At 47.9% G+C, this 27,660-nt stretch overlaps 1 protein-coding gene across 1 annotated transcript in view; it reads left to right on the top strand.

Annotated features, from left to right (window-relative positions):
- The window catches only part of fras1 (Fraser extracellular matrix complex subunit 1), a 757,390-nt gene that overhangs the window by 323,687 nt on the left and 406,043 nt on the right, over window positions 1-27,660 (top strand). The window contains exons 6-9 of the mRNA XM_070871094.1: window positions 4,683-4,816; window positions 11,108-11,191; window positions 13,147-13,248; window positions 16,600-16,791. Coding sequence (XP_070727195.1) covers window positions 4,683-4,816; window positions 11,108-11,191; window positions 13,147-13,248; window positions 16,600-16,791 — 512 coding nt within the window. The remainder of the gene's footprint in view (window positions 1-4,682; window positions 4,817-11,107; window positions 11,192-13,146; window positions 13,249-16,599; window positions 16,792-27,660) is intronic.

The following is a 27,660-nucleotide window of genomic DNA, read 5'->3' as shown; positions in this document are numbered from 1 at the left end:
TGCGCTATCGCCCGAGAGAAAATAGGTGCAGGAGTAGGCCATTCGTCCCTTCGAGCCTGCACCGCCATTCAATGAGTTCATGGCTGAACATGCAAATTCAGTACCCCATTCCTGCTTTCTCGCCATACCCCTTGATCCCACTAGTAGTAAGGACTACATCTAACTCCTTTTTGAATATATTTAGTGAATTGGCCTCAACAACTTTCTGTGGTAGAGAATTCCATAGGTTCACCACTCCTGCACCTATTTTCTATGTTTCTATGTTTCTATGAAAAGAGGTGGTCACAGAGATATGCCTGCTCATAAAGGCAGACCTACAGCCTACCAATGGCAACAGGACTGCACTGCCCATTGAGGTGAAGGTGACTGCGGCACTTTCTTCTATGCCTCTGGCTCCTTTCAGGTATCAGCAGGGGACATATGCTCCATCTCGCAGCCGCCACACATTGCTGCATTCGCCAGGTGACTACTGCACTGTATACATGCAGGATGGAATTTATAAAGTTCCCAATGGCTAAGGAGGCACAGAATTAGAGGGTCTGTAGGCTTGGCACGAATTGCTGGTTTCCCCAAGGTTCAGACTGCCATTGACTGTCCGCACATTGCCCTGCGAGCACCTTTAGAGGATCCAGAGGTTTACCAAAACCAAAAGGGATTCCACTCCCTGAATGTACAGATCGTCTGCGACCATACTCAGCGCACCATGGCAGTAAATGCCCAATTTCCAGGGAGCATCCATGATGTTTTCATCTTGCGTGAGACACTGTCTCATACCTGTTCGAGCGTCAGCCACAAGGCCAGAGCTGGATGCTGGAGGACAAAGGTTACGGCCTTGCCACCTGGCTCATGACCCACCTCCACAACCCTCAGACACAAGCTGAGCATCGCCTCGTGGAGCTTTCGCCACTGCAAAAGCCTTATGTCAATAGCTCATAATTCATTGCTTTGTTTGAACAGTGAATGGCACGTTTGACCATTGCCTGCCCACTCTATCCCACCATGTTGACTATTCCCCCTCTTATTCTGCAAATGAGACAATACACAGGAATGGTTAAGGTGAACAAAATAATTTATTTAACATACAGTAACTTGAATAAGATTTATTAAACATTGTAAACGTAATTTGAAAACTAGAATAACATTTATTAAACATTATTGTGAACTTTTATTAACTTAACAGAATTGGAAAACTTTAAAAACTTTTACAAAATAGCAACAACAACAAAACAACCACAAAAAATATCGAAAGAACAACCCCTGCATCGAATGTCTTTTAGCTGCGGCCCCTCCTCCCCCCTCATCATAACCTCCCTCCCTCGTGCCATGACTGTACTCAAGGTGGTACCAACACATCATGAAGCAACGCGGCCAGAGTGTTGCTCTAAAAAGGGATAGACAATGGCATGTGTGGATCTCCTGGAGAAGCTCTGGGTATGGAAGGCCCGGCTTCTGAGTGGTGAGTCTCTTGCTTGGCCTCGCCACTCACAGGTGACATGGGTCTGGGTGCTATGAAACTGGGGACTGCAGTGCCAAAGGTCGAGACCATCAATTGGGCATGGTCATTGACAGCCGCGACAGTCTGCGACATGCCCTCCCTCAAGTCCGCCGATAGTGCTGCAATGCTTGTGGGAAAAGCACCCAAGACCTCCAGGAGCTGTCGGCTGAACTGGATGCTCTCCCTGGACAGTCCCACCATGTCCAGGTGTGCGTCTGCCTGTCTGTCAGCAGACCGGCTTTGCCGACTCACCCTCTGGAGAGACGGCATATGGGATTCAACCTGGGAGTGTGTGGTTGCACACCATTTGGACCCAGGGCTTCGGATTGGCCAAAGCCCGAGAATGTGTCTTCCTAGTCAGAGCTAAAAGAGATGTCGATTGCATCGCCCCAACCCCCAGAATAACTTCCTGAGTTTCCTCTTTCCGTGGAGGTTCTTGTCCTCAGTGTCTCTGTGGTCCTCCTCCTCCACCCCCACACGATGGGCTGAGGTGGAGGCTTCCATTGGAGGATGTGGCGCCTCCTCACCTGGAAATAGAAAACAACAGATGAGCGGTTAGCAGCAGGGGAGAGGACAGGGTGACATGAGGAAGGTCACATAACACAGGCTCATTTGAAAGACCGGCGCTACTCCATTATATGTAGCCCACAGACACTGCATCACATTCCCCCAACCCTAGCCCACAGACACTGCATCACATTGCCCCCACCCTAGTCCACAGATATTACATCACATTGCCCCAACCCGAGTCCACAGACACTGCATTACATTGCCCCAAACCTGGTCCACAGACATTACATCACATTGCCCCAACCCTAGTCCACAGACACTGCATCACATTGCCCCAACCCTAGCCCACAGACATTACATCACATTGCCCCAACCCTAGTCCACAGACACTGCATCACATTGCCCCAACCCTAGTCCACAGACACTGCATCACATTCCCCCAACCCTAGTCCACAGACACTGCATCACATTGCCCCAACCCTAGTCCACAGACACTGCATCACATTCCCCCAACCCTAGTCCACAGACACTGCATCACATTGCCCCAACCCTAGTCCACAGACACTGCATCACATTGCCCCAACCCTAGTCCACAGACATTGCATCACATTGCCCCAACCCTAGTCCACAGACACTGCATCAGATTCCCCCAACCCTAGTCCACAGACACTGCATCACATTGCCCCAACCCTAGTCCACAGACATTGCATCACATTACCCCAACCCTAGTCCACAGACACTGCATCACATTGCCCCAACCCTAGTCCACAGACACTGCATCACATTCCCCCAACCCTAGTCCACAGACACTGCATCACATTGCCCCAACCCTAGTCCACAGACACTGCATCACATTGCCCCAACCCTAGTCCACAGACACTGCATCACAACCCCAACCCTAGTCCACAGACACTGCATCACATTCCCCCAACCCTAGTCCACAGACACTGCATCACATTCCCCCAACCCTAGTCCACAGACACTGCATCACATTGCCCCAACCCTAGTCCACAGACACTGCATCACATTGCCCCAACCCTAGTCCACAGACACTGCATCACAACCCCAACCCTAGTCCACAGACACTGCATCACATTGCCCCAACCCTAGTCCACAGTCACTGCATCACATTGCCCCAACCCTAGTCCACAGACACTGCATCACATTGCCCCCACCCTAGTCCACAGACACTGCATCACAACCCCAACCCTAGTCCACAGACACTGTATCACATTGCCCCAACCCTAGTCCACAGACACTACATCACATTGCCCCCACCCTAGCCCACAGACACTACATCGCATTGCCCCAACCCCAGTCCACAGACACTACATCGCATTGCCCCAACCCCAGCCCACAGACACTACATCACATTGCCCCAACCCTAGCCCACAGACACTGTATCACATTGCCCCAACCCTAGTCCACAGACACTACATCACACTGCCCCAACCCAACCGTAGGATTTTGCAGGACTTGCCCTCAGTTTCGAACAGCGCATCAGCACTCTCACGGGTAGTTGACCTCCCTGAGGCACCAATCAAAGCTGCCACTCTCTCCCCAAGGTCCATTAATGGCAGTGTCTGGGATGGACTACCGCCTGTGCGCCGCTGCACCCGGCAGCTGTGAGACAACTTTCCCTGCAAAGCTGACAATTGGAATGGTTACCAGAGGGCCCTTCTGCTCTTGTGGCAAACAGAGATGGCCATCAAAGCACTTATACCATACTGTGTGCATTTAATACAGTCCTCTGTTTCATGGCCCTGGTAATTGCACCTAATTCATGAGGAAGACATTGAAGTGCAGAAACATCTTTTAAGATGTCAAAAAGCAGTCTTACTAATGTGTAACAATCATTCATGGCAAATAAGGTGCAACAGCATGCCTACCTATACCAACAGATTTACAATTTAAGTAATGAAGAGTGCATGAATAAGAATATTACTTACTCTAATGATCCTGCAATGGTCATTGAACTTTTGACAACATTGTTGACGGTCCCTCTTGATATTATCAACTGAGAAAACCTCCTCGTCCACATTGGTCCACAGACGCCTTCGCACAGCTGGGAGGGGATTACCAGTACCCCTCCTTCTGCTTTGCACAGCTGCAATCAGGGCCTCGTTTGTCTCATAACTAAACTTTTGGGCTCTCTGCCTGCTGGAATCCCCTTCCATCGTGGCTGCTTGGTCTGTGAAAAATACCAGATTCAGCCCAGGATGTACTGCGCATGTGTGGGCACACCCTTACAGATGAACAGAATCGTGGGAAGAAGAAAAAAATCGCAGAAAAAAAATTGTGAGGAAAAAAAATTTGCGCATGTGCAGAAGACCCATTTTTTTATCGCACATTTTGGCTCTGGCGCGCAAATTTACTCGTGCAAGGCCGGATTTAGCACTATTACTATCGCTGGTCACCGTTTGGCGAATTTTGCGACGTCCAACAATAACGCTACCCCGGCGCTAAAAATAAATAACTCCATGATTATCACCCAAAAATGGGTGAAATTGCTAATACCCGAATTTTGAGGCCATAAGATGTTATTTAAATGCAAGTTCTTTCTTCTTCAATTTTTTATTCTTTTTGATGGAAATGTATTTATGTACAATCAAAATGATGATTTCACATTAATTTTCCATGTTGCTCATTTATTTGTATCAATTGCCTTTATGAACAGAATCATGCTTATTTGAGGGAAGAACATACAGGGATGGTGAAGACTGGAAATTGACCGGATGTTCAAAGTGTGTATGCAGTAATGGTGAGGCACAGTGCTACACTGCAGAGTGTCAGCCAGTATACTGTAAGAAGGTGAGTGGCATGTACTTAAGTATCTAATATGTTTGTGTAAACAGTGACAAGTAGTTACTAGTCATCAATTAGACATTCTGGGACCGATTTTCAACTTCCAGCTGCCCATTTCTCGCCTGCAAAACAGATAGCTGGCAGTAGGCGGAGTCTACTTGCACATAAATTGGGGTCCTATGCATGGTGGGGCCCTGATTGCAATTTTCAAGTACAAATGGGAGGAAAATGCACTAGGAGCGCATCTCCTGGGTTCACAACAAAATCTGGCCCGTGTGAGGCCTCACCACTGTGGAGCCTCCCTAGACCCAACCTGCCGGCCAGCTCAGCATAGGATGCAGCCGATTTCCTGCCCTCCCACAACTGGCAAGCTGCAGCGTGGTGCTCATTTGGCACCTGCAGCATTTGAATGAGGCCTGAACCTGGAAATGGTTGGGTCCCCCCACACACTGGGTTTGGGCGGACATTTTGGGCGGGAGTCAAAGATTGCCTCTCTTATTCTGAACGAGTTCCATTTATATCCTACCTTGTTTTGGTCTTCTGTTAACAGTTTAAATTGCACAATCACTGAATCATCTCCAACCTCTGCAAAATCGTGGTCTCTGGACTCTGACACCTAGAAAGTAATTAGAGGAGAAAAACAGCAATAAAATGAATTGTGCATTGTGTCTGCTTGTTTTTTTTAATCAGGAAGGGTCTTTGTCTTTTCAGAATGCAGTAAGCTAGGCCATCTGAAAATGCCTTCACAAAGGCTCTAATTGTCACAGTTTCATTGTATTTAGCAGATTTTAAATTGGCAATCGAAGAAAATTAGCCTGAAGTGAGAAGAGGGAAAACATGCAGCAAGTCTTAGCCATGCTCACTTGCAATCACTCAGTATAGACTGTTTGATTTTTAAAATACAGTTGCTGATATTTTTCTCTGCGTTATATTTTTATTGAATTTGTAAATACATTTTCAAAGCATTTATAAATTCCTTAAAATCTAATCCACAGACAAAAATATCAGCGAATCTTTAAAAACTGAATAAATTGCATGTGTGCAGCACTCCTCACTAGCAGAGAGACATTTCAAGAGCATTTTACACAACGGTGGATGATGAATAGCAGGAACAGAGGTTTTAGAAGTGGGTGAAAACACATTGAAAGAGGAGGAGGACCTTTAGGAGGTTTTAAAGGTAGAGAGAGAGATGGCATGGTGGATGGCTGAGGTATGGAGTTCCAGAGGATGTGGCCTAGTGGCTGAAGAAGCGGCCACAAAGGATGGAGTGGGAACATTAATTATACATAAAGGGACATGCAGTTGGAGGACGTCATAGTTGGAGGAGATTATGGAAATAGGGAGAGGCAAAGCCATGGAGGAATTTGAAGGTGGAAACTAGGATCTAAGTTGATTCTATGATGCATATGGAGCCAGTGAAGCCCAGCAAGTACTGAGGTGATGAGTATATGGACTTTAATGTTTGAACCCCAGCATTCTGGGTGGCTTGAGGCTTATAGAGAGTGGAGATGAGAAGGCCCACAAGGAGATGACTGGAGAAATCTAGTCTTGAGTTGATAAAAGCTTGGATTAAGAATTCAGTGGCAGAGAGGGAATGGTAGGGACAGAGGTAGTGATGTTTTGGAGGCGAAAGAAAGTGGTGTTATGACTGGAGGAAGCTGGGCTTGGGGTCAAGCAGTTCATCAAGAGTCAGTACCTGTCGGCTCAGCCTGAGGTGGCAGCTTGGAATCAAGGCCAGAGGTGCATAGATGTGTTTTAGGGAGCAGAAGATGATGGCTTTAGTTTTGCCAACATTAAGTCAGAGGGAATGATGGTTCACCAAAACTGGTTAAAGATAGTTTTAGGTACTGGCTTTCATCACAATGTCATGGGACATGTGAATTTGTACTTCACACCACTTGAATAAAATATATTTCCTTGCTCTGTACAACATAACATAGTATGTTATGCTGTACAGAGCAATATAGATTGATTAAAGAATGCTGCAAACTAAAACTGACCTTTATTAAGCTGCTTAAATAGATAATAAGTATTCTCTTTCTGTATTTCAATATTTCTTATATCTACAGTACATGTACCATGTTTTTATAATTGATCATTTTTTAGTTCATCTTCACTGGGCCATTTAAAAAAAAGTATTTGATTTTATTTGGAAATTGGATCTTAATGAGTGCAGATGGTTCTATTTCATTTGAACACTTTAGATTGTAGTGCTCCTACTTCTAAACTCCATCAAGTTTGTCAACATCGCTTGTAAATTAGTTGTGAAATTTGAAAACAATCTAGTTCCTACCAGCAGCTGAGAGCTATAATGGTAAAATTTTACATGATTCATAGCCCGCAGCTATATTTCAGTCTTTAATGTCGTTTCAAATCTCTTCACCGGACAGGATTGCTATTTCTGAGTCAGCGCACTGAGTGAAGGCTTTTGAGATGGGGGAGGGGTTAGGTAGGGGGATTAGGAACATCTCCAGCACACAGAAGTGGATCTCCTGTCTGATCTGTAGTGCAGTTAATGGTGCCTGTGTGAGCCAGGCTATCCTGCTGTCTCAGCCAAAGACAGTGCTGCTGCAGAAGGAGGAAAAGGAGTTTAAATGGAGGTAAAAAGAGAAACAACTTTGTCCTATTAAAGGAAAGGAGGACAGTTAGACAAACGACTATTTCTGTGGAAAGTTCACATCGTGGGGTATGCATTCTTATAAATTAAAAAAAAAATCAAACATGGCATAAATGATCCAAAAATGCCCCCATATTCTGTAAAATAACTGTAGTGCAAAGAAACAGAGATGAAGTGGATATGATTCTTCTGAAGTTCCAAACACAGTGTCTGTAGACACACAGCAGCATAATTTCAGCTTTAAAAGGCAAATGGACTTTACTCACCTGAGGACTGGAGCTATCATTTCATAAAAAAACAGGGCATTTGCGAGATTGGGATGAAAATCTAGCATCCAAGTATCTTAATTTTCTCCAGTGGCACCACGTGTTAAGATGCAGTTTCTCTTCACGGAGAGTTTTGTGGGATATCTTGATTTTTAAAAAAATGTTGACTAAGTTGTATTCTCTTTTCCCATACAGTAATGGATATTTTGAAATAGTTACACTGTGTTACTTAAATGCCTTTTAATGGAAATGGGCAAACATCTAAGTAAGAAATGGACTGAAGCTTATATATTTGGGGAATCTATTTTGATTCACCAATAAAGATGACACTGTGATGCCCCAGAGTCACCAAGCAAAAATCAGCGCAGGCGCCTCTTTTAAGGCACCACTGATAGAGAAAAGAAACATATGGTTCAATCAAAATAAAAGAAGCTCAACATAAACAATGTTGCCCAGTGTCACCAGATAGGGACAAAAGCCATTGTGACAAGTGCCCTAGGGCTTCACACGTATAAAACAAACAGTAATAACTCTGTACAGTACAGTGACATGCACATAATAAATAAAGATTAACAAACACTGAACAGAACACTGGCATCTTGGGAGCAGATTGCCAGCTGCAGTTGAATAATGTAGATTGTAATGCTGTTTTCATGTTCTTTCAATTGTGTTCAATTGGTATTAGAGTGAGGCGTCAATGGGAAATTTATCAGGGGCTTGTCTTCTTCCCAGTATTACCTGTAGTTGTTGACCTCTCTCAGGTGATTACTAAGTTAGGAGGAGCGGATGGAAGTCCAATTTCTACATGGTCTGCCAGAAAGAGCAAGTTTGATGGACCTGAATTCTAATATTATTATGTACACAGAGATCACCTTGGGATTCAGTCTGAATTTCATAAATGACCCGCGTTTGATCTGTAGAGTTGGGTAAGAAGCTACTGCAGGTTAATCGTGAAATCCTTTGTTGTTATGAATTCTCATCCATAATAAATTCTGATTTCTACCCCCATCTCACTTTCTGAAGTCTAATGTGTTTTAAGCTAACACTGAAATGAGATCTGGTGGTACAACTGAACTGTGCTAGCTCATAGCAACCTGGTGTTGTAGGAAGCCAGTTCAAACTGGAGATTTACTGCATGGTGAGTTCCTGACCTCTGCTAGAGCTAAGTGGAGACACAGGTCGAATTTCCATGGGGATTCTCCCAATCATCTGACATAACTGGCAGAAAATCCAAGGAAAACACAGAAAACCAACAGCATAGATTTTAGGAACATAGGAACAGGAGTAGGCCATTCAGCCCCTCGAGCCTGTTCCACCATTCAATGAGATCATGGCCTTTGCTCCAAATCCCTTAACACCTTGATAGGCGTCTGAGAATCCTTGGCCCAAGACCACCCAAAGTGAAAGAAGAGCATCTGGGCAGGCGCTGAGCACCTCAAGTCTCGTCGCCGAGAGCATACAGAAATCAAGCGCAGACAATGGAAGGAGCGTGCGGCAAACCAGGCTCTCCATCCACCCTTTCCTTCAACCACTGTCTGCCCCACCTGTGACAAAGACTGTAATTCCCATACTTGACTGTACAATCACCTGAGAATTCACTTTTAGAGTGGAAGCAAGTCTTCCTCGATTTCGAGGGACTGCCTATGATATAACATAAAGCTATCAATCTCCAATTTAAAATTAACAATTGATCCAGCATCAGTTGCCGTTTGCAGAAGAGAGTTCCAAACTTCTACCACCCTTGTGTGTAGAGTGTTTCCTAATTTCACTCCTGAAAGGTCTGGCTCTAATTTTTAGACTATGCCCCCTAGTCTTAGACTCCCCAGTCAGCGAAAATAGTTTCTATCTACCCTATCTGCTCTCCTTTATATCTTGAAAACTTCAATCAAATCACCCCTTAACCCTCTAGATGTTCGGGAATACAACCTAGAATTTTAACTCCCGAGTGGAAAGCAGAGGAAAGGTGCGGGACTTCCCAACTGGTAGTTACTGTGGGAGGCCCAGTCGATTTTAATGGTTGGGCCTCATTAACATTTTACCAGACAACTGCCTGCCCAGAACAGGCATAAAGTGACTGCTGCCCTGCAAAGATCAGACTGTTCAGAGGTCAGCCACTATCTAGCACAAAGGTAAGTTGCGTGGTGCGGTTTTGCAGGTGGGGACTGGTGTGGTGAGTGGTAGGGACTAGGTCGGCAGTGCCCCAAACTTCCTTCATGGGACCCGGAGAAGCACTCCTGGCCCTACAAACATAGGTTTTGTACTTGCCTTTTGGGGCCTTTGCTTCTGCTCCGGCAGATTTTACATGGAGTGTCCATGCCAAATGCTCCAGCCAGCACACCATTAAAATTGTCAATTTACACTTGTGCAATATAAATTTGCTTATTTTTTTGAGGCGTCCACTTGACTCAGGCAGACACTTCAACCACCATTGTTAAAAAATCTAATGGGAGATATCTGAGCGGCAAAAAGTACCATAGAGATTAAACTCCTGTTTTACCAGGTTTCTGCGGGTGGAGGGAGTTAAAAATCGCCCCTATGTAAACGGCCTTTCTCTGGGGCTTTCGTGTATTTTTCTCTGAGGTTATGATGGACGATTAGGGGAACCTGCAGATCACGTTCTCCCAACCTCCTTCACACCCACACCCGACATCGTTGGAATGGATGAAATCCAGAAGTCACGACACTAACACTTCATACCCAATAAACCACAGTAATGTATGCATCTGTGAGTATTCTCACAGGTTTGTAGAGCTGTTGCATTGTGAGTGGTTTAGCCAGTCACGTGATGTTCACAAGGCTCAATAAAACCCCAGTTGTGTCTTGGTCACCACGATGAGGTATGCAGTTGTGAGCCTAGCGGATAAACTGGTAATGTGTAGTTTGATAAACCTTTGTTAATAAACCAACTAGTTCTTAATAACAATGTGTTGTTATGAATTCTTCAGCAAAGAACCCATGAAGCAAATACATTACACCCACAGCGCTTACCACAAAGGAAATCAGAAGTTGAGATTTACCACCCATTTCCATTGCTGAGTTCAGGGAAGAATTAACAGGAATAAGAAGCTTCTGGTCTGAGGTGTCAGGATTCATGCACAGAGAAGAATGTGCTTGTAAATTAGGATCTGGAGGTAATAAAAGTAAATTCTACTAACTTAGGAAATTTCCACTGTAAGGCAGTAGGATTACAGCAAAAAATTCAATGCTTAGATCGGAACAAGTGACAGCAGAACGGGAGAGGGTGAAACTGAAACTTTTCCTCCCGGCCAACAGTTATGGCCCAAATCCAAATCCCATTATGTCTGTAAATTCCTATTCTTATCATTTAGATTTTAAATATTAATAAATTAAAATCTTATCAATGATGTGTCCAGATCTTATAATTTATCTTTTTTCCCTCCCTATTAACTTTAGGATGAAGATGTGGTAATGCAGGTTGGAAAGTGTTGTCCTGAATGTGTGCCAAAATCCTGTTCATTGGCAGGGAAGGAGTATAAGGTAACCTTGAAGCTACTCTGCAAGTTTTGATTTTGATGAGTTAAGATCCATTTTTCACTGATGGGCCCAGTTCCAGGTACCACAACACGATAAGCCGATCTTTGATGTTTTGTGGCTTTGCTTTCTGTTTTAAAAGTGGTTAGGATCAGAATTTTGGATGTCTATATTGGCAGCAATGCTTTTACCATACTTGTTTAATATACCTGATAAAGCTGTTTGTTTAAAGAAGTAAATGAAAGTTTTGCTGCTTTTCAGTCCTAACAGAAACATTTGCTAATGAGGATCACCTGTTGTACAGCTCCAGAGTTCCTTTGTTTTTTTTGTTACTCCAAGGTTTTGATTGAATGCGCTTTGTGTTTTGTGGCTGGTTGTTTGGGTGGAACAGAAATTTCTCATTTCTTTTTCTCTTGGAGGAAGTCAGGTATGGGCCCAAGTTTTGCCAGGAGTTGCTCCTTTTTTTTTGGAGCAACTGGATTTTTCTGGACTATCTTTTTAGTTGCAGTTCTGGCCATTTAATTTGCACCAGTGTAAGTGAGTTAGTTAGGTTTTATTTTGTTCAGTTTTTTTTCAAAAGGGGGCATTCCCAGCCACTTACTCCTGTTTTAAGTGTTTGACCAGCAAATAGTTGCTCCAAACTAACAGGCCAGCGTATGTTGCCATTTCTGTCCGCACAGAAAAACTTTACCTAGAGTTAAGGAATCGGTGCAAGTAACTACATTTAAAGCACCACCAAGCACCAAACTAAGCACAAAAAGTAATAAGCAATTAATTAACACATAAAATAGAAGGAACCCTATACCGAAAGCACCAAGACCAAAGTAATAAGCAATCAATAAATAAAAAATAAAAAAATAGAAGGAATCCTGCACCTAAAACACCAAAATCAATTAGTAAATAACAAATAAAAAATAGAAGTCCTACCTTAGGGAAAGCAGTGGCCCGCCGATGAGGGAGCCCATTCGGCCAGGGCTAGGGACGGCGTGCTTCGGGCCCCTCCCACACAGCCTGCACACAGCGAGTACTCACAGATTCAGCCTGCCAGGAGCTACTGCACATGCGCGCAGACTCTAGCGTGCACGTGCAAAGGTCCTGGCACTGTTTTCAGCGCCGGGACCTGGCCCCCCCCCCCCCCCGCACAATCCATTGGGCCACGCTGCGCCATGACCAAAGAGAGGCTGGGGAGCGGCCAGAATATCAACGTCCTCTTTTGGCGCGCTTGGAGGCGGACAACAACGGTGCACCTCGGGTGAGGGCGCCAGAAAAACAGGTTTCTGTTCAGTCAGTCTGAAACCTCTGCACAAACCTGCAAATGTTTAAGCCCATTTATGAAGCCTAAAGCTTTTCCAAAAACCCTGCTGATCCGAACATGAACTACCAGTGTAGCTGCTATCACTTTGATGGTGAAGATTTGCCTTGATTTCTAATCTAATTTGAAACTATCCACAGCTCCATTATAATGTTGAGTTCAACCCTCCTGTGAAGATGTCTGCATTCTTTTGTGTTTGATGTTGTTTCATATATTCAGGTATTTAATGGCAAAGATTTACAGATTTATTATACTGTAAAGAAATGCTAGATTGCTTAAAGGAGCATTTTATTAAGAATTTTGGTTTTGCAAGCCAAGATGTTTGAGACATAAACAGGAGCTACCTGCAAGGTTATTGCAGCGATGGTGGCATATCCATTCGAACTTTCACAGTTCAGATGTTTTGGAACATTTTCAGAAAAATTACCTATATCGTATCTGTTTAGAAAATGTATCCAAAAAATATTTTATTACATTAGTCACACATTTGGGCCTAGCAGTGACTATGTTGGTGTTATCAGATCCTCAGAGTTACATGATAATAGGAAATAATATAATTCACTTCATTCCATAAAATTAAACAGCAATGTGTCAAAGTGTAACTTAGGTCAAGTATCTTTTAAAAAAAATCTAGTCTTTGTTTTTTCAGCATGGTGATCAGTGGAAGAAGACTGAGTGCACCAATTGTATTTGCGACCGTGGTGAAATCAGATGTCATACGTGGACATGCCCATCACTCACTTGTGAAAAGGTAATTGCAGATCACCTGCAAAGAGCAAATCACAGTTTTATCTGTGGGATATTACGGAGATTTTCCTGTTCCTGCATCTGGGCACAGCACAGAAAGGAAATTTGGGTGAGAAAGATCACATGCTCATTGGTGAGCCCTGCCTTTTCAGGCATGCAATCCCCTCTCTATGGCAGTGTCCAAGCGATTCACTATACCATATTCAATAGAAGAGGCTGAGGGAGATTTAATTGAGGTGTATAAAATTATGAGGGGCCAAGATTGTGTATATAGGAAGTTACAGCGGCTGATCGGGAAACCTCCCCTTGAGGAAGTTCCCGGCGATGATGTTATATTGGCGCCAGGCTAGAAAGTATAATAATTGGAACAATTTTAATTGCATTTTCCCAATGTGTAGTCATTATGGGTCTGAGGTGGCAGGAGATTAGACGTGCTTCACTGCTGAACAGATACTCCATGTGCCTTCATCTTCCGAAAGATCTAAGATTATGAGGGGGCTTGAAAAGGTGGATGCGGAGGGTGTTTCCAATGATGGGGGAGGCTAGAACTAAGGGGCATGATCTTAGAATAAGGGGCCGCCCATTTAAAAAAGAGATGAGGAGAAATTTCTTCTCTCAGAGGCTTGTAAATCTGTGGAATTCACTGCCTCAGAGAGCTTGGAAGCTGGGACATTGAATAAATTTAAGACAGAAATAGACAGTTTCTTAAACGATAAAGTGGATAAGGGGTTATGGGGAGCGGGCGGGGAAGTGGAGCTGAGTCCATGATCAGATCAGCCATGATCTTATTGAATGGCGGAGCAGGCTCGAGGGGCCGTATAGCCTACTCCTGTTCCTATTTCTTATGTTCTTATTCCGTGGATGTTGTTCAGTTTAACTTGGTGCTGATTTGGTTTTGATTTTGAGAAACCAGTGTCTGTGAGTCACCTCCTGGAATTTATACTGCTGTCTCCCTTATACTGGTGACAAACCTGTAGACCCATGTAAAACTGGGTTGAGAAATTTGCGGCTGGCTTAAGAGATATGGATTTGACAGCGTTTATGCTGAGAGTTGGCGCACAGATGTTGATCTCTTGGAATCTGGACTAAAGGCAGTTTTTCATCACATCAGTACAGGTGCACCGTCGAAAATCCGGAGTTCTGGAATGTTCCACTCCGGACCGATAGGGGCAGGGTCGTCCGGAATCTGTAAAATGTTCTGTAATCCAGACATGCCGACCTCGGGGCCCTGCCGCTGCCTGACCTCGGGCCTCACCTCGCCCCACTGCCTTTACGTCGCCGCCGCTGCCCTTACTTCGCCCCGTTTGTCGCTACTGCCCTTACCTCGGGGCCTCCTCACCGGCCCGCACCAACACCTCCACCACAGAGGGGCCCTGTCTGAACAGCTCATCAATGGCGGGGCCCGTCCGAACACCTCCTTGGCGGCGGGGCCCGCCCGAACACCTCCTTGGTCGCCGGGCCCGCCCGAATACCTCCTTGGTCGCCGGGCCGCCCGAACACCTCCTTGGCGGCGGGGCCCGCCCGAACACCTCCTTGGTCGCCGGGCCCGCCCGAATACCTCCTTGGTCGCCGGGCCGCCCGAACACCTCCTTGGCGGCGGGGCCCGCCCGAACACCTCCTTGGTCGCCGGGCCGCCCGAACACCTCCTTGGCGGCGGGGTCCCACCCGAACACCTCCTTGGCGGCGGGGCCCGCCCGAACACCTCCTTGGCGGCGGGGCCCGCCCGAACACCACCTTGGTGGCGGGGCCCGCCCGACAACCTCATCGATGGGGCCGTGGCCCGAACAGCACATCATGCTTACCATGATGCTGATCATGTGACTTTAAGCATATCATCCAGATTGACATCATGCACTTGTTTGTTTTGGGAGGAGTGGGGTGCTTAAACTTCATGCAAGGCGGTAGGGTTTGCTATAATGATTAAAGGGTGTATTTTGGCTGTGAGCAAATTTTAAACATTCCCACTTGTTTGATATGGCTAACCCAGTAGATGCACCTTTTGTAAATGAAGAACTGTAATATTTTTGGGCGGTTCTAAAACATTGCAGGAATCTGATCCTTACCTGTCTAGGAATTGCAGACTCTGTAAATTTGTGGGTTTGGGTGGTAGCTTCAGTCAGGCTTATGTGTATGTTTGTGAAGCTGTTATTAATTATGTTCGACACATACCTATATAATGCACATGGTATTCAAATAGCCTTCAACAGAAAATTTTAACCGAAAGTGTTTTTTTTGACTGAATGTGAAATATACCTCCTTCTGTGAAATTTCTAACTTTTGTTTAAAATATACTTTGCCCTTTATATTTGATGTTCCTCCGAGGACTGTGTGTTTGTGTGTGTGGGTGGGGTCAGTTCTGAAGAATGTGTGCAGAGATAAGGGATGCTGAGATTCAACCCCCTCCCCCTCAAGCATTATGCACATCTAGTTTTACCTTACAGTATTAAATTGACTCTAGGGCATCAAATATAAAGGGCAAAGTATATTTTAAACAAAAGTTAGAAATTGCACGGAGGGAGGTAGATTTCACATTCAGTCAAAAATACCACTTTCGGTTAAAATTTTCTGTTGAAGGCTATTTGAATACCATGTGCATTATATAAATATGTGTAGAACATAATTAATAACAGCTTCCAATTCTTAAAGCCAGACGATAAATTGGTATCTGGAATGTGCTGAAGGTAACAATTTTGCATGCTTATTTGTGGTTTGCAAATGCAGTGGGCATTCTAATTGTATATCAAGTGGCAGCTACAAAAGAATATACCCAATAGATTGGAATCAGGCTCGCACATGGATATAACCATGGCTAAAATAATTAGGTAAGTGGGTTTCCCAGGCCTCGAGAAACGCGGCTGCTAATGGAAGGCGAGAACTGCTGGATCCAGCATTTAAGTGCCTTTTCAGCACTGCTTGTGGGCCAGGAGGAGCAGGAGTGCTTTTCCCTGGCCCCTCCAGTTTATCTGTAAAATAGTCTCATGACCGGCTGACCACCGCGATCAGCCGACCCCGGCCCCGTGATTGGACTGCCTCCCCACACTCTGAGCCACGATCCCCCACTGATGTGACCTTTCCAATTTCTCCCACCCTCCTCTCCACTGCCAGGCTGCTGAAGGCCTACTTGCCCGACAGCTGGCTGGCTGCAGCCAGGAAGCAGAGAAAAACATTTTAATCGGGTCCTGTCATTAAGTTGAGAACAACCTGAGGGAAACCTCTTCTTCCGGGCTTACTGAACGCAAAACTGTCCCCACTTCCTCCCCACCTCCTCATAAATATTGGGGCCATTATGTACAATCCTCATGATGCCAAAAAATTTCCATTTTGATATTTAATATCATTATATTTATTTCCACAGGGGCTGAATAAAGTCAAAAGATCTGGACACTGCTGTGGGGAATGTGTGTCTGGGAAAGGGAACTGTCTGTATGAAGGTGTCAACAGATATCTTGGAGAGCTGTGGAATAGAACTGGCTGCGAGTTCTGCATCTGCGAGAGAGGACAGGTCCTCTGTCAGACTGCAGAATGTGCCAGAGTGGAGTGCTCATGGGTAAGGGAGCCTTTTTGTTGTTGTTGAAAAATGATGGTGTGGTTTTGGTAATTGGTGAAAGGGCTGCATTTCTTCTATAAATCTGAATCAAGTGCTAGAAATAGTCAAGCATCCAATCCATTTATTCAGAATTATCTGCATATCTTGGAATTGGGCATTCCCAATGCAGGTGGTAATGCTAAAATATTTAAAATAGAAGGCTCACATAGACAAATTAGTACAGTGCTGTCTAACTTGAATGAAAGATAAGTTAATTACTTTTCCGCCATCAAAGCACTGATTCATTTTGAAGCAAAGTTTGCCTTTCTCTTCCCAGCTATGTGCATATTAAGTATACTTGTGACTTAACTTATCAAGTACTAACATTTCCGTTTCAGTGCTTCCTGGTTTATTAATAGGAGCACTATATAAATGGAAAATTGTTATTGGTTGGGGAAGGTGTTGAAACCACAAATACATCATTAAAGCAGGAAGCATCTCTCTTTTTCTGGGACATGGCTGCAAGACGGTCGGACTGGGAACTAAATATATCAAGTACAGGAAAGATGGGAAAAATGGTAGGGGGAGAGAGTAGCCTTAGTGATTAAGGTTAAATCACTTCAATGATAAGAGAGGATGTAACGAGAGGTAAGCAGGCAGTGGGGACTGTTTGGGTAGAATCAAGAAATAGGAAAGGATTTAAACCTGTAGTGGGAGTTGTGTATAGCCCCCCTGGTAGCAGCTGTGAAGTGCTAGATTGTATAACTGCAGAGATTAGACAAGCGTGCTGTAAAGGCAGAGTGGTTTTAATGGGGGTTTTCATATAGATTGGGATAAGCAGACTAGCACATGTCAGAATTGTAGTGAATTTCTTGACTGTGTCCGGGATAGTTTTTTGCAACAATATGTCCTAGAACCAACAAGGGAGCAAGCCATATTAGATTTAGTCATGAGTAATGAGCCAGATTCAGTTAACAGCCTAACGGTGTGTGAAGATTTATCTAATCGCGATCATAACCTGATCGAATTCAATGTAATGTTTGAAAGGGAAAAACACGAAACAGCTACTAAATTTCTAGATTTAGGTAAGACTGACTTCAATGTGATGAGACAGAAACTGTCCACAGTAAACTGGGCAAATCTGTTAATAGGTGAAACGACAGAAGATCATTGGGAGCTGTTCAAAAAATTTTTTAATGTGATACAGAACCAGCTTATACCCTTGAGGGGCAAGAGCTCTACTTGCCAAAGAAAACAGCCAAGGGCAACTAAAGTGGTAAAAGATAACGGGCTAGAAATTCGGTTTTTAGTCATAGCGGTATTTTTCCGCCACAAATACCGCTATGACTCTGCTATGATTTTGAGGCCTAACATTCTGGTAAAAATGCACCCAGCAGTAAAAATTGGCGTTGCACGAGGATTGGCGGCGCAAACCATGAACTTTCTGCAACTTTTCTCCGAGGCCGATACCGCTGCGAGTTGGGCTTAGGGAGGGAGGGGGGAAAACACCAAAAAAAAATTCTAAAAACTATAAAGTCACAAAACATTCACAAGACCCCTTTCTAGCAAATCGCTGTAAAATAATTAAAAACTAAAAACTTTAACTTACCTTTTTGGCAGGTCTTCATACTTACCGCCGTTCCAAGGGCTGCAACGCAGGTTTTTCCCCGGTTTTCATTTTTGGTCCTATCTACGGGCTACCGCTGAGCCAAATATCGGGCGAAAGCACTTTCTCCATTCTTGCATGCCAGGGGTCGGCTCCCCAGTGGTATTTCAAAACCGCCGGTGGAAGACTTCAGGGAATTTCCCGCCGCACCGTTTTCCATCGAAAATGGCAAAATATTGCCGAAAAACTCGGTGCAAGGTTGGGGAATTTCCAGCCCATTATATAACACCAAAAGTAAAGGCATACAAAAATGCAAAAAATAGCACAGAACCTGGCAAATGGGAAAGATACAAAGAATAGCAAAGGGTAACAAAACGAATAGTTAGAGCTACAAAAGGGAATATGAAAAAAACCAGTATATCAAGATCAATACAAACAGTTTTACAATAATACGAAAAAGAGGGTGGGCAGGAGCAATTTGGCCCCTTGAAAACTGATAACGGTGATACTTTCAATGACAATAAGGAAATGGCAGACATATTGAATAATTATTTTGCGTCAGTATTTAAAGTAGAAACATAGAAACATAGAAAATAGGTGCAGGAGTAGGCCATTCGGCCCTTCTAGCCTGCACCGCCATTCGAGTTCATGGCTGAACATGCAACTTCAGTACCCCATTCCTGCTTTCTCACCATACCCCTTGAAGAAGAGGATAGTATGCCGGAAATCCCAATGAAATTATATTGAATCAGGGACAGGGACTTAACAAAATTAACACAAGCAAAATAACAGTAATGAGAAAAATAATGGCACTAAAGAGTGACAAATCCCCAGGATCAGATGGTTTGCATCCCAGGGTTTTAAAGGAAGTAGCTGAGCACATTGCAGATGCCCTAACTATAATCTTCCAAAGTTCTTTCGATTTAGGAAACGTTCCTTTAGATTGGAAAGTTGCACATGTTACTCTGCTATTTAAGAATGGTGAGAGAAGGAAAACCAGGGAATTAGAGACCAGTTAGCCTAACATCTGTTGTCAGGAAATTACTGAACACTTTGAAAATTTTCAGTTGACCAGAGAGAGCCAGCATAGATTTGACAAACCTGATTGACTTTTTTGAAGAGGTGACTAAAGTAGTGGACAGGGGAATGTCTACGGATGTTATTTATATGGACTTCCAGAAGGCATTTGATAAAGTCCCACATAAAAGACTGCTAACTAAGGTTAAAGCCCATGGAATTGAAGGCAAACTATTGACCTGGTTAGGAAATTGGCTGAGTAGCAGAAGACAGAGAGTAGGGATAATGGGCAGTTACTCTAATTGGCAGGATGTGACTAGGGGTGTCTCGCAGGGATCTGTGTTGGGGTCGCAACTATTCACCATATTTATTAACGACTTACATGATGGGATAGAAAGCCATATATCCAAATTTGCCGATGACACAAAGATAGGCGGCATTGTCGGCAGTGTAGATGAAAGCATAAAATTACAAAGAGATATTTATAGATTAAGTGAATGGGCAAAACTGTGGCAAATGGATTTCAATGTAGGCAAATGTGAGGTCATCCACTTTGGACCGAAAAAGGATAGAATAGGATACTTTCTAAATTGTGAAAAGCTAAAAACAATGAGGTCCAAAGAGACTTGGGGATCCAGGTACATAAATCATTAAAATGTCATGAACAGGTACAGAAAATGATCAAAAAGGCTAATGGAATGCTGGCCTTTGGTCATGTCTATTTGCAACACCAGATTTCTGATTGGTCCCCTTGAAGGACAAGACACACTCAGCAGTTTATCTGGAATGTGTAATTAGATCCTGCCTGCCTAAAGTAATCAAGTACTTTGCAATGTGTAATTTGAGCCATTCATTCTGACTTCCAGGCTCCAGTCATAGCTCACGGAGAACAGACAGTGCACACCCCTCGCGGGTTCGGACCTGTTGATCATTTCCCTCCCCAACAAGTTTTTGTCCTTCCCCCCCCGCCCCCCCCACCCCGAACTTCCTGACTATCTTCCCCTGCCCAAGTTCCTGACCATATCCCCCACCCCAAGTCCTGACTCCCTCCCCGCCCCCCCCCCCAAGTTCCTTACCTTCCACCAACTCCCCCCCTTCCCCCATAGATGGGGCATTATGTGTGGGTCATGGATTGTTAACAGGTTTATTGGGTATGAAATGAATAGTGACTGTTTTTTGACCTTCTCTTCCCTTACCCACCCCCACTGGGTTCCAGACCCTCTTCCCCCGGACCCCTCCACCACTCCCCACCTCCGGTTCCTGACCTTCTCTCCTCCCAAGTTCCTGAACCTCTCTCCTCCCGAGTTCCTGACCTCCTCTCTCCCCATCGCCCCTCCCCCCAACAAGCTCCACTCCTCTCCCCCTTCGACTGTCTTCCCCCTCCTTCGATCTCTCTCCCCCCTTACGATGTCCTCTCTCTCACCCCCCCCCCCCCGATGCTCTCTTTCTCCCCAGCCTCTCTCTCTCTCTCTCCCTACTTTCTCTCTCCGCCCAGTCTCTTTCTCTCCAGTTTCTCTGTCTACCCCAGTCTCTCCCAGTCTCACTCTCTCTCTCTCCCCAGTCTCTCTCCCCAGTCTCTCTCTCCCCAGTCTCTCTCCCCAGTCTCTCTCTCCCCAGTCTATCTCTCTCTTGCCCCAGTCTCTCTCTCTCTTGCCGCAGTCTCTCTCTCCTTCCCCAGTCTCTCCTTCTCTCCCCAGTCTCTCTCTCCCCCAGTCTTTCCCTCCTTCAGTCTCTCCCTGAGTTTCTCCCTCTTCCCCAGTCCCTCCCTCTCCTCCAGTCTCCCTCAGTCTCTCTCTATCCCCCCCCCTCAGTCTCTCTCCCCCCACCTCAGACTCTTTCCCCCCCCCTTCAGTCTCACTCTCCCCCCCCGACCAGTCTCTCTGCCCCTCATCTCGCTCTCTCCCCCTCCCCAGTCTCTCTCTTCCCCCCCTCCCCAATCTCGATCTCTTCCCCCCCGCCCCCAGTTTCTCTCTCTCTTCCCCAGTCTCTCTCTCTCTCCAGTCTGTCTGTCTGTCTGTCTCTCTCTCTCTCTCTCTCCCAGTCTCGCTCTCTCTCCCTCGCCCCCCCCCCCATCTCTCTCTTGCCCTCCAGTCTCCCTCTCTCTCCCCCCAGTCTCTCTCTCTCTCTCTCTCCCAGTCTTGCTCTCTCTGCCCCAGTCTCTCCCTCAGTCTCTCCCTCTCCCCCAATCTCTCTCTCTCTCTCTGCCCCCCTCCAGTCTCTCTCTCTCTCTCTCTCTCCCCAGTCTCTCTCTCTTCCCCTCAGGTGGACAGAACAGTGGCAAATGGAATTTAATCCAGAGAAGTGTGAGGTAATGCATTTCGGGAGGGCCAATAAGGAAAGGGAATACACATTAAATGGTAGGATACTGAGAAGTGTAGAGGAACAAAGGGACCTTGGAGTGCATGTCCACAGATTCCTGAAAGTAGCAGGCCTGGTAGATTAGGTGGTTAAGAAGGCATACAGAATGCTTGCCTTTATTAGGCAAGTCATAGAATACGAGCTTATACAAGGGTTATGCTTGAACTGTATAAAACACTAGTTAGGCCACAGCTGGAGTACTGCATGCAGTTCTGGTTACCGTATTACAGGAAATACGTGATTGCATTGGAGAGGGTACAGAGGAGATTTACGAGGATGTTGTCAGGAGTGGAGAATCTTAGCTATGAGAACAGATTGGATAGGCTGGGTTTGTTTTCCTTGGAACAGAGGAGGCTGAGGGAGACCTCAGAGGAGTATAAAATTATGAGGGGCTAGATATAGTGGATAGAAAGGGCCTATTTCTCTTTGCAGTGGAGTCAACAACCAAGGGGCATCAAATTAAAATAATTGGTAGAAAGTTTAGAGGGGATTTGAGGGGAAATTTCTTCACGCAGATGGTTGTGGGGATCTGGAACCCACTGCCTGAATGGGTGGTAGAGGTAGAAACCCTCACCACATTTAAAAAGTACTTGAAATGCCATAACCTGCAGGGTTATGGACCAAGAGCTGGAAAGTGGGATTAGGCTGGATAGCCTCTTGTTGGCCGGCATGGACACGATGGGCCGACATGGCTTCCTTCCGTGCTATAAACTTCTATGATTCTATGACTCCCCAGTCTCTCTCTCTCTCTTTCTTTCCCCCCCCCCCATCTCTCTCTTGCCCCCTCCCCCGACCCCCAGGTCTCTCTCCCCACCACTCCCTAGGTCTCTCTCCCCCTCCGCCCAGGTCTCTCTCTCTCCCCCCCACCCGCCCAGTCTCTCTCTCCACCACTTCAATCTCTCTCTCTCTGCCTTCCCACTCTCTCTGCCTCCCCACTCTCTCTGCCTCCCCCACTCTCTCTCTCTGTCTCCTCTACTCTCTCTCTCTCGCTCTCCCTCCCCAGTCTCTCTCTTTCCCCTCCCGCCTCTCTCTCCTCCCCTCCATCTCTCCCCCCACCCGTATCTCTGCCCCCCATCACTCTCTTTTGCCCCCGTGATTCTCTCACCGCCCCCTCCCCGCCCCGTCACTCTCTTCCCCCCTGCCCCGTCACTCTCCCCCACCCCCCTGTCACTCTCTTCCCCCCGTCTCTTTCTCCAACCCCCCCCCGTCTTTCTCTCCTGCCTCCCCATCTCTCTATCTCTCTCTCCTCCAGACTCGCTCTCACTCTCCCCCAGTCTCTCACTCTCCCCCAGTCTCTCCCTCTCTCCCAATCTCTCCCTCTCCCGTGGGTCTCTGCCGCCGCCAGTCTCTCTCTCTCTGTCTCACCCAGTCTCTGTCTCACCCAGTTTTTTTCTCTCCCCCTCCCCCATCTCTCTTTCCCCCCTGTCTCTCTCCCCGCCGTCTCTCTCCACCCGCTGTCTCTGTCACTCGCCCAGTCTCTCGCTCTCTCTCCCCCAGTCTCTCTCTCTCTCTCCTCCCCCAGTCTCTCTCTCTCTCTCACCCCTTTAGTCTCTCTCTCTCTCTCTCTGCCCCCCTGTCTCTCTGTCTCCCCCAGTCTCACGCTCTGTCTCTCCCAATTTCCCTCCCCCCGCAGTCTCTCTCTCCCCCGGCTCTCTCTATCTCTCCCCCAGTTTCTCTCTCTTCCCAATTTTCTCTCTCTCTCGCTCTCTCTCTCTCTTCCACAGTCTCGCTCTCTCCCACCCCCCCCCCAGTCGCTCTATGTCTCTCTCTGCCCCCCGGCTCTCTCTCGCTGTCTCCCCCAGTCTCACTCTCTGTCTCTACCAGTTTCCCTCTCCACCCCCCAGTCTCTCTCTCTCCCCCAGGCTCTCTCTCTCTCTCTCTCTCGCCCCCAGTCTCCCTCTCTCTTCCCAGTCTCTCTCTCACCCCCCAATTTCTACCCCCTCTCAGGCTCTCCCTCTCCCCTGTCTCTTCCCCCCCCCCCCCACCAGTCTCTCTCTTCCCCCCTCAGTCTTTCTTTCCCCCCCCCAAATCTCTTCCCCCTTCATCTCTCTCTCCCCTCCAGTCTCTCTCTCTCACCCCCCCACCCCCAGTCTCTCTTCCCACCAGTCTCTCTCAACCACCCCCCCCAACAGTCGATCTCTCCCGCCAGCCTCTCTTGTCCCCCAGCCTCTCTCATCCCCCAGCCTCTCTCGTCCCCCAGTCTCTCTCCCACCAGTCTCCCCCTCCCCCCAGTCTCCCCCTCCCCCAGTCTTCCCCTCCCCCCAGTATCCCCCTCCCCCCAGACTCTCCCTCCCTGTCTCTCCCTCCCCCAGTCTCTCCTCCCAAGCCTCTCCCCCTTCCCAGTCTCTCCCTTTGCCCCAGTCTCTCCCTCTCCTCCAGTCTCTCCCTCTCTTCAAGTCTCTCCCTCTCCCACAGTCTCTCTCTCTGCCATATCCCAGTTTCTCTCTCTCTCTGTCTCCCCCAGTCTCTCCCTGTTTCCACCAGTCTCTTTCTCTCTCCCCCCCCCCCCGCCCCCGTCCATTTCTCTCTCACCCCCATCCCCCCGTCTCTCTCTCTCTCCTCCCCCGCCCCTGGCCCCCCGCCTCTCCCCCTTGCCTGGCTCTCTTTTCCCTGCTCCCCCCATCTCTCTCTCACCCCGTCTCTCTCACCCCGTCTCTCTCTTCCCCGTCTCTCTCTTCCCCGTCTCTCTCTTCCCCGTCTCTCTCTTCCCCGTCTCTCTCTTCCCCGTCTCTCTCTTCCCCGTCTCTCTCTTCCCCGTCTCTCTCTTCCCCGTCTCTCTCTTCCCCCCTCTCTCTCTTTCCCCCTCTCTCTCTTTCCCCCTCTCTCTCTTTCCCCCTCTCTCTCTTCCCCCCCCTCTCTCTCTCTTCACCCTCTGTCTTCTCTGACCCCCCAGTCTCTCTCTCTTAACCCTCCCAGTCTCTCTATCTCTTCCCCAGTCTCTTTCTCTCGCTCAGTCTATCTCTCCCTCTCTCTCACTCCCAAGTCTCTCTCTCTCTCTCTCCCATCTCTCTCTCTACCCCAGTTTCTCTCTCTCGCACCACCCCCCAGTCTCTCTCTCTCTCGCCCCCCCACATCCCAGTCTTTCTCTCTCTCTGCCCCCAGACTCTCTCTTTCTCTGCCCCCAGACTCTCTCTGTATCTCACCCCCCAGAGTCTTTCTCTCTCTCTCCTCCAGTCTCTCTCTCTCCCCCCCAGTCTCTCACTCTACCCGAGCCTCGCTCTCTGCCCCCCCCCGCCATCCCTCTCTCTGTCTCTTCCAGTCTATCTCTCCCTTCCCCAGTCTCTCTCTTTCTCTCCCCCAGTTTTTCTCTCTCTCTCTCTCCCCCAGTTTCTCCCTCTCCCTCTTCGCAGTCTCTTCCTCTCCCCAGTCTCTCTTACTCCCCCCCCCCCCGGTTCTCTCTCTCCCCCCAATCCCTCCACTGCCAATTGCCTCTCTCTCTCTCTTATCCCCCCAAAAGTCTCTCTCTCTCCCCTCCCCAGTCTCTCTTTCCCACCCATCTCCCTCCTCCCCCCCCCAGTCACATTCCTCTCCCCCCAGTCACATTCCTCTCCCCCCAGTCACATTCCTTTCCCCCCAGTCACATTCCTCTCCCACCAGTCACATTCCTCTCCCACCAGTCACATTCCTCTCCCTCCAGTCACTTCCTCTCCCTCCAGTCACTTCCTCTCCCCCCTGTCTCTCCCTCTTCCAGTCTCTCCCTCCCCCAGTCTGTCCCTCCCTACCCCTGTCCCTCCCTACCCCTATCCCTCGCTACCCCTGTCTCTCCCTCCCCCGGTCTCTCCCTCCCCCGGTCTCTCCCTCCCCCGGTCTCCCCCTCCCCCGGTCTCTCCCTCCCCTGGTCTGTCCCTCCCTGAGTCCTTCCCTCTCCCCCCAGTCTCTCCCTCTCCCCCCAGTCTCTCCCTCTCCCCCCAGTCTCTCCCTCTCCCCCCAGTCTCTCCCTCTCCCCCCAGTCTCTCCCTCTCCCCCCAGTCTCTCCCTCTCCCCCCCAGTCTCTCCCTCTCCCCCCCAGTCTCTCTCTCTCCCCTAGTCTCTCTCTCTCTTTTCTCTCTTCACCCCCTTCTCTCTTTCTCCCCCCCCCCCCCCGCACCCGTCTCTCTCTTCACCACTCCCCCGTCTCTCTCTTCACCACTCCCCCGTCTCTCTCTCCCACCCCCCCCAGTCTCTCTCTCTGTTTCCCCCTGTCTCCCCCAGTCTCTTTCTCTCCCCCTCCCCGGTCTCTTGGTCTCCCTTTCTGCCAGTCTCTCCCTCTCCCCCAGTCTCTCCCTCTCCCCTCCCCCAGTCTCTCTCTCTCCCCCCACCCAAATCTCTCTCCCCCTCCCCAGTCTCTCTCCCCCAGTCTTTCCCACTACCCCAGCTTCTCCCCCCAGCTTCTCCCTCCCCCCAGTCTCTCCCTCTCCCCCCCAGTCTCTCCCTCTCCCCCCCCAGTCTTTCCCTCTCCCCCCCCAGTCTCTCCCTCTACCCCCAGTCTCCCCCTCTCCCCCCCCAGTCTCTCCCTCCCCCCCCCAGTCTCTCCCTCCCCCCCCCACAGTCTTTCCCTCTCCCACAGTCTCTTCCTCTCCCACAGTGTCTCCCTCTCCCTCAGTCTTGTCCTCTCCCCCCAGACTCTCCCTCTATCATATCCCAGTCTCTCCCTCTGTTATATCCCAATCTCTCTCTCTGTCAAACCGCAGTCTCTCTTTGTCTCCCCCAGTTTCTCTCTGTCTCCCCCAGTCTCTTTCTCTCCCGCCCCCGCCCATCTCTCTCTCTCTCACCCTCCGCCCCCAGTCGCTCACTCTCCCCACCCCACTGTCTCTCCCCCTCACCAGTCTCTCTCTTCCCCGCCCCACTCTTCCCTGCCCCCCCGTTTCTCTCTCTTCCCTCACTCTCTCAGTCACTCATAGGCAGTCCCTCGGAATCGAGGAAGACTTGCTTCCACTCCTGAAGTGAGTTCATTGGTGGTTGAACAGTCCAATATGAGAGCCACAGACCCCGTCACAGGTGGGACAGATAGTCGTTGAGAGAAGGGGTGGGTGGGACTGGTTTGCCGCACGCTCTTTCTGTTGCCTGCGCTTGATTTCTGCATGCTCTCGGCGTTGAGACTCAAAGTGCTCAACGCCCTCCCGGATGAACTTTTTCCACGTAGGGCAGTCTTTGGCCAAGGACTCCCAGGTGTCAGTGGTGATGACACACTTTATCAGGGAGGCTTTAAAGGTGTCCTTGTAACATTTCCGCTGTCCACCTTTGGCTTGTTTGCCGTGAAGGAGCTCCGAGTAGAGCACTTGCTTTGGGAGTCTCTTGTCTTGCACGCGAACTATGTGGCCTGCCCAGCGAAGCTGATCGAGTGTGGTCAGTGCTTCAATGCTGGGGATGATAGCCTGGACGAGGACACTGATGTTGGTGCGCCTGTCCTCCCAGAGCATTTGTAGGATCTTGTGGAGACATCGTTGGTGATATATCTCCAGCGACTTGAGGTGTCTTCTGTACATCGTCCATGCCTCTCAGCCATACAGGAAGGCGGGTATTCCTACAGTGTGTAGACCATGAGCTTGGTGGTAGATTTGAGGGCCAGGTCTTCAAACACTCTTTTCCTCAGGCACACTGGAGGCGGTGTTGAGTCTCTGCATCAATGTCTGCCTTTGTTGATAAGAGGCTCCCGAGGTATGGGAAATGGTCCACGTTGTTGAGGGCCACGCCGTGGATCTTGTTGACGGGGGCAGTGCTGTGTGGCGAGGACAGGCTGGTGGAGGACCTTTGACTTACGGATGTTTAACGTCAGGCCCATGCTTTCGTATGCCTCAGTAAATACGTCGACTATATCCTGGCGTTCAGCCTCAGATTGTGCGCAGACACAGGCGTTGTCCACATACAGTAGCTCAACGACAGAGGTTGGCGTGATCTTCGACCTGGCCTGGAGGCTGCGTAGGTTAAAC

Source organism: Pristiophorus japonicus, chromosome 2, assembly GCF_044704955.1.
Source record: "Pristiophorus japonicus isolate sPriJap1 chromosome 2, sPriJap1.hap1, whole genome shotgun sequence".
Classification (NCBI taxonomy): domain Eukaryota; kingdom Metazoa; phylum Chordata; class Chondrichthyes; family Pristiophoridae; genus Pristiophorus; species Pristiophorus japonicus.
This window is presented reverse-complemented; position numbering and strand designations above follow the sequence as displayed.